The sequence below is a fragment of the Salvelinus sp. IW2-2015 genome, linkage group LG22 (genome assembly GCF_002910315.2).
Source record: "Salvelinus sp. IW2-2015 linkage group LG22, ASM291031v2, whole genome shotgun sequence".
Classification (NCBI taxonomy): Eukaryota; Metazoa; Chordata; class Actinopteri; order Salmoniformes; family Salmonidae; genus Salvelinus; species Salvelinus sp. IW2-2015.
The window spans coordinates 35025513-35039273 of record NC_036862.1 but is presented as its reverse complement, the minus strand read 5'-3'; the positions used below and the strand labels follow the sequence as shown (position 1 = coordinate 35039273).

At 42.7% G+C, this 13761-nt stretch overlaps 2 protein-coding genes across 2 annotated transcripts; both read right to left on the bottom strand.

Moving 5' to 3' along the window:
- Positions 1 to 1897: 1897 nt before the first annotated feature.
- LOC111949916 (transcription cofactor HES-6) lies at positions 1898 to 3686 on the bottom strand. The gene is made up of 4 exons (XM_023967259.2): positions 3335 to 3686; positions 3131 to 3217; positions 2910 to 2985; positions 1898 to 2781 (listed from the first exon to the last, which is right to left on the bottom strand). Exons 1-4 carry the CDS (start codon positions 3416 to 3418, stop codon positions 2327 to 2329), a joined length of 702 nt encoding a protein of 233 aa, XP_023823027.1. The 5' UTR covers positions 3419 to 3686; the 3' UTR covers positions 1898 to 2326.
- A 3166-nt stretch (positions 3687 to 6852) lies between these two features.
- LOC111982836 (transcription factor HES-1) lies at positions 6853 to 8870 on the bottom strand. The gene is made up of 4 exons (XM_024014460.2): positions 8591 to 8870; positions 8356 to 8451; positions 8161 to 8239; positions 6853 to 7594 (listed from the first exon to the last, which is right to left on the bottom strand). Exons 1-4 carry the CDS (start codon positions 8651 to 8653, stop codon positions 7212 to 7214), a joined length of 621 nt encoding a protein of 206 aa, XP_023870228.1. The 5' UTR covers positions 8654 to 8870; the 3' UTR covers positions 6853 to 7211.
- Between the last annotated feature and the right edge of the window lie 4891 nt (positions 8871 to 13761).

Below are 13761 nucleotides of genomic sequence, written 5' to 3'. Positions count from 1 at the left end.
TTAGGATAATGATGGGAAACAGGCCCGGGGTCCCTGTTTTGATGCAACAGACTGCTTTAKGCACATTTGGGACTATGGGTTTACCAAGCAACAACGGGCTTTGGGAAACTAATGGGGAAAATGGCTCATGATACAGATGTCATCATTTCAAAAGTCTATGATTTGGTCTTATAATAAACTATCTATATAATAGTTTTGTTATAGCCTAAGTTATTTGTTTTGTCATTCTTTCGGCCCACATTTCTTTAAAAATGTCCTTTGACAGGTGCAAAGACGAACCAAAGATATAGGCTACTGTGTCTGTGTCAGTATCTTTCAACTCCCCGACTTTGTCGCCATTCAGTCAAATGGTAGCCTGCCGATCCAAAGCTTTGATCAGTGTATCCTCCTCTGCTTCCATGCCCGCTGTTCACACCTCGTCAAATTCGTGGCACAGGTGTGAACAGCTTCAAACCCCCTGCGGCTGCTCAACGCTAATCCGACTTGTCAGCCATTCCTTCATCAAAAGCTGACAACAGTCTGTAAATCTATTMATGTGGATTTGACAAGAAATTAACATCCGTAATGAATGTATTTTTCAGTAAACGTTTTTCTTTTATGTAAGAAATGCCAAAAGTGCCCGTTGTTGCAAAATCACCCAGCCACCCATCAATGGTTTTTCCAGTGCTTTTATCTTCTTTATTGGTGGCACTCATTAGTGCACAGTCGGTTTATTGTACTTGTGATTGAAACATGTCTGTCTAAGCAAATCGATGAGCAAAGGATGTTGAATYTGTGTTCATATTCCACGGTGAGCTATGCATGATAGCCTAGTCTATCTAGCCTATAGGCAGGCCTGTCATTTTCGTATCGGTAGTCTATATGCAGGTAACCCAATTGCGGTTTCATAGTCAAAGGGCAAAGTAGGCTAATGGCTTTTGAAAGGGGCGCGCAATTATTATGGTTTAGCGTTAATATTCAATAGGAGGCATTGGAAATGGAAGCGCGCAGCACTTTCTAGCCTACTTTGGGCACACGTTATTTCAAGTCAAKATTTGGATTTATGGTGATTAGAATTGTACAGCAATGTGCCTTTTAAAATTATGTCAAGGAACTGTAGTGGTGGTGCCGGTTTATACAACCGACCGTGGACAGGATCTAACATTGCTCTGTAGAATATGGCAACCAATGTACCTGACGTGTTACCAGTGACACTTGGTGTGGCAGGGACATCAGAGGTGCGACTTTAACCAGGTATTGGCGTTGCTTTCCGCTGCACTAGCGGAACGTTTCATGTGCGCACAGGACGCGAAGCGCGCCTTTGTACTCTAGGAGAGGACGCCTGTGGGGGAGAGGACGCCTGTGGGGGAGATATTTTAAAAATTGAACGTGGCTGAACTGGACGCGACACAGACCTTATAATTTATTCGACTGAAATGGGATGATAATGGAATCGCTCGATCATGTTTTATTACATGTTATAAATTACAGGCCTATCACAAATGTATCTTTCAAGATTGACTTTGCATTATTTATGGACTGTTTCCATGTGCTTTAAAAATAATGAATGAATAAAATGCCTCAAACACGGGATTTTGATAATGGGAGTGTGGCACTGGCCTCTTTTCATAGGCTTATCATTTTRTTTCAATTCGTTTTTAGCAATTGGATAATAACCTGACTAGCAAGAGTAAGTGTTGTTAGTTTATGTTTCAGGCTGCAGTTCCTCTTAATTGCTTTAATGTTTGTCAATTGGGCGATTCAATTGCCATGTGATATTAGGTACTCTGCCAATCGTTTAAAATGTTATGCAAACAGACGTCAAGTCATTCTAGCCTGAAATGCCTTTTAACTGGTTTACTTAGTCGTTCTGTAAGATGGTGTAAACAAAAACAAGCACAATTTATACAAGAAGATAGTMATTTTCATTAAATTATTTTATTARTCACATTGACATTTTTTAGGACAAAACATTCTACACATTGTTAAAGCGTCAAGTGGTTGGGGGGAAATATAAGCGTTTCTCTTGAAGGTTAAATGGCGAATGAACTATAGGCTACACGCCCAAGGGCCTTTTTTCTTCACTGGAAAAAAAGATTTATAGCCTATTTGAGGCATTGCCGAAGTATTTCGGTCTCTAAAAGAGCTTTTTATTATGCAAATCCTCTATACATAATGAGATATTTACAAAAACAAATATGAGCAGTTCTCAATTGCGCAATAGCAGGAAGTGAATTTCCGGCGACATGCGCTTTCCAGGTAACAGACGATGTCACAGCCTGGGGCCAGGTAGACTCCAAACTATTCTATTAAATCCCAAAGGCAGACAGTTGACCAGTACGGGCCACTACCAGGGCCTCCACATGGATTTGGAGTAGGTGATAGTGGGCATGTTCTGGGCTTCTTGGTTCTCCAGTCCGTCGGTAGCGCGCTGGTTGTGCTCGCTGTCTGTCTCGTACTGGTCAGAGCACAGGTCCTCACTGGAGGCGGCGGGGGAGAGGGCCGAGGAAGAGCCGCTGGCTATACTTCTGCATCCGGGTGAGGCTAGGGCCACGCTCACTGCCTCGCCGGCTGGCCAAGTGCTGCCGTTGTTGCTGGAAGTGTCCGATATTATATCCATAACCATGTCCTGGAAGTGGTCCTCGTTCAAGGGCATACACTCCAGCAGGTGGTTCAGTAGCTCGGCCGCCACCGTCGCGTCTATCCCGGGACAGTTGGACACAAACATATGGACCTCATGCATGCACTGGATGTAGCCTGCTGCAAACCTCTCGCTGGCCTCCCGGTTCATGATGTCAGTCTCTGAGGAAGAAATTAAATTAGGCCTACTTAAATTCAATTGCACTCCCACAGTGGGCGTTATATGTTAAGCCGCACCTGATATGAGTGGAGGAAAGGGTCAATAGTCTGTACCATTGCTCACTGCTTACCTTGGGGACGATCCTTGAGAATGTGCTCCACTTTTTTCACCGTCATCTCCAGGACCTCTGCATTCTCCACCTTTGACTGAAACCGAGGGAAGACGAAGTGAAAAATATTAGATTTAATTCGCTTCTATTGTATGACCGGTATTATTGCAGAAGCTACGCTCAAGCCAATAAGCGCAGCCGCGCCAGGTGAGTCTATAGAGGGGTAGGTGCGCCAAACTCACGTCGGTGTCAGCGAGCAAGGTCCGGAGCTCCTGCAAACTCTCATTGATACGAGCACGCCTCTTCTTCTCCACCAAAGGTTTTCTCGCCTGTAACAATGACACATAGGCCAGTTAGTACGTTGTACCAATGTAATAACTGCATTACTAGGGTAGGCTACTCTATAGAAACGGATCCGCGACACAACAGCGACAGATGCCCCTTACCTTTCTATCCCCTTTATTAATCCCGTAGTAGTCATCCTCATCCATGCCAAATCCGTTCTTGATGTGCAGAGCCGAGGGGGCCATGTTGGTTTTGAGCCCGAGCSGTGCAGTCAGTCTGAGATCCCAGTTTGTATTCCACTGCTATTTTCCCGATCCGTGAAAGAGAGCAGCTGGCAAACGGAACCGGTCAGATAAAATGTATACACGACAGGCGAGACGCCCTGTGATTATTGTACAATCTTCGCGAGACGTACTGCTGGCACTATAGAGCTGTTGTAGGTATTTATAAGGACTCATTTGCATATGAATGTGTGGTTTGTCTGCACTAGCCAGGGGACAACAGAGCACACACCGCGAGAGCCAATCAGAGCCCTCTCCTTTGTCTTCCGCCAGCCCTTTCTGCGCGGTGAGAATCAGTAGTGGTAACAAGTTATCTTTTGGGTTGCGTATCCGGCGACAGTGTTTTTTGATGTTGTTGATCAACCGTAGGCTATTCACTTAGGCTACTGTTTAAGAAATAATGACAATTTTKGAGAAAAAAAAGTAGCCTACAAGTGCATTGCATAGTAATAACAACGTATGTAACTTATAACATGTTTATTAGACAGCTTTTGGCATCTTCCATCTTGTCATCTGTTTGTGTCCTCCATAACTGCACAGTATAGGCTACATTCTGTGAAAGGAAATAGGATGGGGTGTAGGCTGCTATCACAAATTATATACCCATTCAGTGGGTCATCAAAGCGCCAATGTGTCCAATGTATTTCACCAGGTAGGCCAATAGGACTATTTATGGCATAACACAGAGAGATATTATGCAGATGTGTCAAAAAATAATAATAATTACATTTTAGTGGCACATAGCTTTGGACGTGGAGAATTTGTAATATGTTTTTCATTACAAATCCTGACAATCTGCTGATTATCTCAAGACTCGGTCATTTTTTTCTCTTTATTTTCTTGCCCTACCCAGTACCATTTTTCGTATGTCCCTGTGCAAGGCTCAGAAGATTTCCCCAGTGCGGGTTCTCCGATGTAACGCGATGCCTTCAGTTGGCAGCTGCTGGCGGAGGCCCCTTGGCCTAAACTGAATCAGACTGGGAATTAAAGGCCCTTCCCCAAAGAAAGCGACAGGTGTTAGCCTGCCCCTCATTTGTTCTCTCACTTCTTTGGTGACTTCTGGTTTGGGTGCAACKGCACTCTCAGATGCCCCCTTCCCTTAAAACGCACAGAAGAAATAAGTACCCAAAAAAAGACTAAGTAGACCCTAGTTTTAAATGTTAATCTTTAGAGTTCATGCATGTTTGTATTTGCTCATCCCTTACAGTTAACAAAATAACTACAGGCTTATGTTCAAGAACATTTGGGTTATTATGGTTGAGTTTACAGAGTCAGCCCAATTCTGATCTTTTGCATCATTATTGGCAAAAGAGCTGATCTGGTTGGCCAAAAGACGTACGAGTGTAAAAAGATCAGAATTGGGCTGCCTATGTAAAAACAGCCTATGTTATGTCTAGAAATGGACTTATATCCATTAGCCCAATTTCGTTGTGGGTGTGTGCACTATTCTTTTATGCACAATTGTCTATTTGTTTACGTCTGATAGAAGTGTTCAACCTTCTGGGCTCGTTGCATGTATTGTGTATGTATACAGCGCATTGTCATGCAAATTACCAATACACAATAGCGCATTTGTGTCTATCTAAACCAGCACCAAAATGTGTCATGTCACTAAATTCTCCAGGTAAACAACATGATACCATTACGAGTGAGTTTTATGCACAAGATTTTCGCTACAGCAATTAGGCATCAGTAAAATATCTACAACCTAAATGAACGCCGTGTCCAAAGGCTTTGAAGTGGAGGGGTTTGGCACCTCGCCACCCCACGCTCCGCTCCAGATCTCCTCTTAATGGTCTGGACTGGGGAGAGAGCAGCTGTCTCGGTCCGCTTTTGTTCGAGAACCCGCAGAGGGACCGGGCGCCCCTCTCCATCTTCTCGCTTCCCTCCCTTCTCTGCCACCACCCGGCGGCTTCATTAGCTCTGTGGCCAATTATTATGGGTTTATAGTCAGGAGGAGAGGGACCATTTACTACAGAAACGTTTTCAATTTTCGAATTCAATAATAATTTTTTAAAATGAGGTTCATTTGTCAGGATTTTTTAAATTCACAATTGAATGAGTGGCGCAGCGGTCTAAGGCACTGTATCTCAGTGCAAGAGGCGTCACTGCAGTACCTGGTTCGAATCCAGGCTGCATCACATCCGGCCGTGATTGGGAGACCCATAGGGCGGTGCACAATTGGCACAGCATCGTCCGGGTTTGGCGGGGTATTCCGTCATTGTAAATAAGAATTTGTTCTTATTAACTGACTTGCCTAGTTAAATAAAGGTTACATTTATAAAAACATGTTTTTAATTGTAAACAAATAATGGTTTGCCTATACTGTACTTGAAAATAATTATAAACGTGTTTCCTTCTACTTCAAGTCCAGTAGGGAGTACACAAATATTGCCAGCGATCAACCAACGTCATATCCCCTGTCATCTAACYACCGCACAATTCTGATATTTTTCACTAATTGGTCTTCTGACCAATCAGATCACTTCTGAAAAAGATCTGACGTGATTGTTCAGAAGAGCAATTATTGGAAAAAARGTTCAAAATTGGGCTGCAGGTGTAAACACAGGCTAGAAACCACCGACCTAATTTCCTCACCACATACAGGTAACTGCCAAAATAAAGGAAACACCAACATAGTGTCTTATTAGGGCGTTGGGCCAACACGAGCCGCCAGAACAGATTCAATGTGACTTGACATAGATTATACAAGTGTTTGGAACTCTATTGGAGGCATGCAACACCATTATTCAACGATACATTTCGTAATTTTGTGTTTTGTTGATGGTGGTGGAAAACACTGTCTCGGGTGCTGCTCCAGAATCTCCCATAAATTGSGTTGAGCTCTGGTGACTGACACACACACGTTAAACCTGCTATGCTCCTTTGAGACCCCTTCTTCAAAGTCACTGAGATCTCTTCTAGCCATGGTAGCTAAAATAATAGGCAACTGGACATTTTTATACATGACCCTAAGCATGATGGGATGTTAATTGCGTAATTAACTCAGGAACCACACCTGTGTGCAAGCATCTGCTTTCAATATACTTTGTATCCCTCATTTACTCAAGGTTTCCTTTATTTTGTCAGTTCTGTCCTACTGGACTAGGTAATTTCTTTAATATTACTGAAACCATTTGCTTATATTCATTCACATTGCAAGCAAGAGTATAATATGAAATAAAATGAACGTTTTTAACCGTTTTTAATAGTTTATAAATGCACAATAATACTGTAGTGGCTGTAGGCCTCAGCATCATTCATTTCTTTTAACATGGGTTTATCTCATCATGTTGATAGGATCAAAACATATTTCAATATAAGAGAGAGAGAAAGTGTCTGTGTTTTTGTGTGYGTGCGCGAGCATAGGTGTACAAATAAAATTGATAACATCTACAGAAATTCCATACACATTTTTATTAATATTGGTTAATAATATACAAAGAAGGGAGCAGTACAAAAGCTATTTGTGACTAGAGCTAAGAAGCTAAATGTTTTATCTTATTATTTAATAAATAAAGATGTTAATACAATAAATACAAGAAAAAGATTAATAAGAGCCTTCTACAATGCAGGCTACGGAAAGTAGACTTCGGAGAGGAAGTACTGAAAGGTCTGTTTATATACCACACCTAGATCAGAAACGCAACCGCCCCACAATCCAAAACAATGTCTTCTGAGTAGCATATCTATAAGATACATAACAGAGGAGGGTCTAACATAGGGATCCAGCACACACCCAGAGGGCCGGTTTAGTTTACCARGGCCTCCACATCTCCAGCATGCCCAGGTGGGGGCTCCCGGGCAGGAGCAGGGGCTTGTCCTGGGGCCCCACCACATGGCACAGTGGCCCCTCCATCTGGCCCTGCCTCCCAGACCTGGGGTCCCCTCTGAGAGGTGTAGTGGGGGCTCCTGGCCCCTGGCTGGGTGGGGGGGTGTCGGGCCTGAGGTTGGGGTTGGCCTGAGAGGGGTGCTCTTCGCTTGAGCGGGGCAGGGATTTGAGCAGGTGGTTGAGCAGGCGGGAGCCCAATGTTTTGTCCATCCACTCGCAGCTGAGCAGCATGTTGTGGACCTCGTGCATGCACTGGATGTAGCCTGTGCTGTACTTCTGCTGTGCTTCCAGGCCTAAGGTGGGGTCTGCTGTGGAGGGGAGGAGACACTGGGTCAAACATGGGTCATAGCACAATCTGTTGGTGGCAGGATGTATTGCACCCAGACTGGCCTATTCACCAAAATACATTTGTATAATGCATAATGCATTTCTTAATCCTGAAAGGGGAGCACATTTTTGTTTTTACCTTAACACTACACAYCTGATTCCACTAATCAAATGTTTAAATGATGAGTTGATTAGTGGAATCATGTGTGTAGTGCTGGGGAAAAACTAAAACCCYTTGGGTCCCCATGACCAGGATTAAGAAACATTGACTAATCAATTGTTTTATGTTGAAACCAAGAGAAAATATGGAGAAAACCACAATTAAATCATACAACTATGAGTACTAATACTCAAAAAGTATTATTCTTATTAGGCAACATAGGACTGTTATTCAATCACTGATGAAAATACTCCCACCAGTCTCCGTAACTACTTTCTAACGTGCCGACTAGGCCCCCAACTGCTTTCATAGAGTATTGCATGCAGGCACAAYTTTGAAAACTCACTTGTATGTTTCTTCCGTCAGGTCACTTTATTGGACACTTACCACTGAATCTATGTGTCTGAACATTCTGCAGGTGTTTCACTGTCATCTCTAGAATGTCCGCCTTTTCAAGTTTCGATTGCTGTTGGGGAAAATTTAAAGTTAGTGTCAAGAAATAACTTACATTGCGTCTTTCACACTCCATATAATTGAGCATTTCTAACAATTAAAATACAGTGTGTATATAGGCCTACTCACGTCAAGACTGAACGCCCCGACCACGGTTTCTTTCAGTTGATCCAAGCAGTTATTAATCCTCTCCCGTCTTTTCCTCTCAATGAGCGGCTTGCGCAACTAGAGATGGAAAGCGATGGGTTAATGGCGACCAGATACAGACACAAACTGGACCAGATAATCACTAAGCGTGAGCATCTCCGAAGAAAGACACATGTTGATGTTTAAGTKTATCTATCGACGGGGACAAAGGCAATACCTTTCTCTCCTCCTTGGCACTCGAGTGTCTCCCCACGTTGTGCGCCATGGCGCTGGTTGTCATCTCTCCTTTACGCTCGGTATAGTTGTATATAGAGTATAGCTCTCCTCTCCCGGCTGAGTCAAGGATCTGTCTGTAAGGCCCTCCGCGCGGCGCACCCCTCTTATTTATAGGGAAGAATTAGCATGTGAATGCTCGAGCTCTTTGGCTGAGGTATTTTCCCACACACGGTGTCGCTTCCATCAGTCAGGGATGACAGGTCACTGCTTCTTTTCAATAGCCGAGGTACCAGCCCTGCAAAAAAACACAAGCGACAGATGTCCAGCCTGAAACCATGCACCCTCCATCGACCCCCCCCTCCGCTCCCCCCTCTGCTCCCTCCTCTATCTCTCTCTCTCGCTCTCTCTCTCTCGTGAAGCAAAGCGCACGGGTCCCCTCAGGATTGTCATTCCCAGGGCCGAACAAGAGTGTGTAATTACCGTGGTTACACCAGGGACCCCCTCGGCCATTCATGCCAATGAGCTGGGAAAGCATTAGGCCTACCCGAGAAAAGGCGAAACCTATCCCCTGAAGTTTCACACAGAAAAAATACCCACAACGCCTAGTGGCCCTGTGGTCATTGTTATCGGTCTGTATCGTTGTCGATACTAACAAGTGCTCAGGGAAGTGTTGATGCTGAGAAACTAGTGATTAAATCCTGAGTGAAGAGTAGGACTAAACTAATTGCTCTGAGAATTTAAGCCACAAGCCTACAGTATAACGAAAAGTGTTCATATTTTAAATTKAATGTAGCCTATGTTTCTCCTGAGATATAGCCTAAATTATGTTCGCGCAAGGGATATATACTGTATGTTCATGACTGGAAAACCTATTGGCAATTACACTCAAAGTTAAAGAAGCTTATTTYAAACTATTTTCAACTCTGCACTGGTTTAGCAATTCAGTAGGTCTAGGCTACTCAACGAATTATCAACAGGTGGTCAGGTTTCATTSTAATTAATTGATTAAAATTCAATACATCGATTACAAGTGTTTTATGTTCTGAATTTCGTTGAAATAAAAATGAAATCCCTTCACCTAATGGTTTTGGGGGATATGGGTGGGGGTAAATAGGCCTATTTCCACATGAATTCCGATGCTCTTTGGGTTGTCTAATATCGACAAGGACAAATGACTTCAATATCCTTTCGGATATTGATCATGGCTTATTATTAATCAAGACTTCTTTTTTTTATGTACAACTTTTGTTAGCCTAAGCCAGATAGAGGAAGCGTTTTTAAACTGTACCCTAAACATATATTGTCAACTTTTTCTAACTCATTGAGTCAGGGAGAGCAGATGTCAGAGTGACCACGYAGACAGATGTCACACCCGCGCGCTGGCCCTTGGCGTAAGGGATTCATGGCGGGGGCTCTGTGTTTGACTTGAGCCACGCGACTGTCAGACGAATGCTCGAACGTGGGAAACTCCGCCGAACAATGGGCGGTATTCAGCCGAACCTAATCACCATGAAGAGAGTAATAACCCTGTGGAGGGAGAAGTGGACGGTCCAGCCCGGGAGAAGGCTCTCTCTCAGTGAGCCCCGGAGCAGGAGGTGACTAATGGGAAGTTAAGGCAGGTGCGCCCTGACCCCTGGTTTTCGGGCAGGTGTGTGATCATCACAATAAAGCGTCAGTATGAGCAATAGCCTATGTGTGGTCCTTGACCACTTTTATTGGTTATTCATGCAATACATTTTGATATCACATTGTTATGCATGAGACTAACATATGGGMCTATTTGTGAATGCAACAGGTATTAATATAACRCWTGTTGAATTTGCAAACATGAAACAGTGTAGCCTAATGTGGTCAATTCGAATTGAAGGCAGTCAATTCAATACGTAATTAGAATTTATAATACAACAATTTAAAAACTTTGGAAAATTAATAGCTTCTGCTTTTCAGTTTATTGAGAAGCCATTGAAAATAAATAAGACATTTTCAATAATTGAATTGAAATTTCAGTTTACTTCCAATTGCCTGAATGACTGCCATCAATTCGAATTGACCCAAACCCTGAATAGTAGCCTATTAACAATACAAGAGATGTCCAAACAGGTTAACTCATTTTTGCATAGGCTTTGGATGATATTGTTGTTATTTATTGGAAGGATTACTGTAGGCTAAAAGGAGTGTGATCCTCAGAGCCTTAATAATGAACTAACCTTCAGTAGGTAGCTGGCAATGACAGGCGGACAAGTTTGCATCAGCGAAGCTTTGAATGAGTGTACCGATTTGAGTCCATTTTCTAAACCACAAATCCAATCTATATGCCTATATAGTCACAATGGGTGGCCTTCTGAAGAGGCTGTGGCTGATGAATACAGTGAGTGGTGGGGTYTCTTTTGAAACTCCAGAAAACTTGGGCGACTTTTGGGGAGGCCTATAACCATACAAAGCGCAATGGGACATCTGGCCACGCGACCCACAGTCAGCCGCCTGTCGCTTATCACTAGGAAACGTCCTTCAGAGGGACACACATAAAGACCCCACAGTCGCGGAGCATGCGTTCTCTTCCAGAGAGCAGCAACGTCTCACCAAAAGAAAAACTTGCTTCATGCACAGGACTATATAGCCTAACAAGGCAATTAGATTTTAGTGGGTCAACTTTTTATATAGGCCTACCTAATTGATCCAATAGCCTATCCTAACCTACATTAGTCTATTCAATGTTGGAGTGTCAATTTCGAGTTGTGACATGCGGAGGCTCTATAATGGGAACTTCTAGAAAGTTCCATCTTGTTATGGTTCGTGGCACAGAACGGCCAAAAATCAATGAATCCGGCAAAATCGTTGAGGCAGCAAGGGGGAGAAACTATCAGAGAGACCGAATTAAAAGGCCAACTTGTGAAGAGGTGCTTGCGCCCTTTCACGCCCTCTCTCCTTACCATCTGGTCACGCGTCCCCATGATCAGAATTAGCGTGGGAATGACAATGCCACAATAGCTCCCAGGCTCACACACCCTAAGCGGCCCAGTGGCCCACTCGTCTTGGCTGCTAAATTATGAGGAGCACAATCATTCCTGTTGGGCCAGTGTGCCCGTGGTCTACATCCGCTTTTTTAGGTGACTTATTCCGGATCTAGACGCATATACTGTATCTGAGGCGCTTCACACTTGCAACATCAGATTTTGTGAAATGCGCATTGGGAATGCATATACTGTAGAGGTACACTGTCTGCTACATCAGCGACATTTTGCTATTTTTTTACGTATTGTATTAGCCTTTAATACTGGCCAAATTGGTCTCCATCCCTCCATCCATCCTTCCAATGAAATTATCTATTTTCCATATTTATTTGTCACTATTTTCTCGAAAACCTGCATATCTATTAATTGAAACAAAAACAATATATCCTTCTAAAAGTAAATATACCTCTTCATGATGTGAGACATGTTTTTTAAACTTTAGTGATGCATTATTGTGCTGTTATTACACTTATAGGTAATTTTGGGTATAATCAACAGTAGAATACTGTGAAACGTTTTACTGCATACTGTAATTCCATCCCACAGAATCGACAATATTTTTGGAGTGCTAACAACCTTTGGCCCTCCAGTGGGTGCATGGTATGTTGGCTCATTAATTAACATACTTTGAGGGTGCCTTGTAAAAGCCTATCATTTTTTTGCACCTGTTGGTGAGAGTGCTTTAGTCCTACCAATTTCACCGGTATATGGTAGTAGTGCCCCATCATTAAAAAATGTATTGTATTATTTTTTTGGTCTGTTTTGACCTGTAGTTGCTGCCAGTTTGGAAGCCTTTGTTGCCAGTTTGGAAGCCTTTGTTAAGGCCTCTTGGAAGTGAAACACCAAATATTCATATATATTCATATATATGCTGTAATGTGTAAACACATTATCTAGCAGATGACCTGCTTGCACCAATTCCATGTAATTACAGTAAAATGCTGTGACTTAGAAACCCCAAATCCCTCCATGAATTTCATTCATCCAGCCAGCCATCCATTCATTCATTCATTCATTAAGATAGCGGTAGCATGTACTTTTTTAAACAAGTATAATACAGTCAATTCTACGGTATTGTACTGTGTGTCATTACACAGTACTTGCTTTGATACTGCATTTAGATTTCAGCAGGTGTACTGCAATATGAAATACAGTAACTTAAGCTACTTTCCACTTTGCTGCCTGTAGTTACTGTCAAATTCACTGCGACTCCTTTACAGTGTTGCTGCTTGTAGTTACTGTCAAATTCACTGCGACCCCTTTACAGTGTTGTTGCTTGTAGTTACTGTCAAATTCACTGGCGACCCCTTTACAGTGTTGTTGCTTGTAGTTACTGTCAAATTCACTGCACAACCCTTTACAGTGTTGTTGCTTGTAGTTACTGTAAATTCACTGCGACCTCCTTTACAGTGTTGTTGCTTGTAGTTACTGTCAAATTCACTGCGACCCTTTACAGTGTTGTTGCTTGTAGTTACTGTCAAATTCACCACAACCCTTTACAGTGTTGTTGCTTGTAGTTACTGTCAAATTCACCACAACCCTTACAGTGTTGTTTTGCTTGTAGTTACTGTTAAATTCACTGCGACCCCTTTACAGTGTTGTGCTTGTAGTTACTGCAAATTCACTGCACCCCTTTACAGTGTTGTTGCTTGTAGTTACTGTCAAATTCACTCACCCCTTTACAGTGTTGTGTGCTGTAGTTACTGTCAAATTCACTGCGACCCCTTTACAGTGTTGTTGCTTGTAGTTACTGTCAAATTCACCACAACCCCTTTACAGTGTTGCTGCCTGTAGTTCTTCAACTTTTTAAGAAGGGTGATGGAATGATGGCAGGGGTTTTGGGATCTTGTTTTCCCCAACATGATCCAGGCACATTTTATTTAACCAATGTGCAATAATTGGCGATTACACTTGTTTTCCATAGGCCTAAYAATGAACATAATGTTGTGTGRGCAGTATCGCATTTGCACTGAAACCTTCAAGTAAATTAGCCTAATTGTTGCAATATTCCCAGCACAATCGGGAAGATTTGGTGCAGTCAGTGTGTAGGCCTAAACCTGCTTCAGTAGCCTAAAGTATATGTTGAAACTTTAGACTCTTTTGCAAAATATTAGTTTTACAGACAGCCCTTGTTTTAACGGAATAATAATGGGCTAAACCA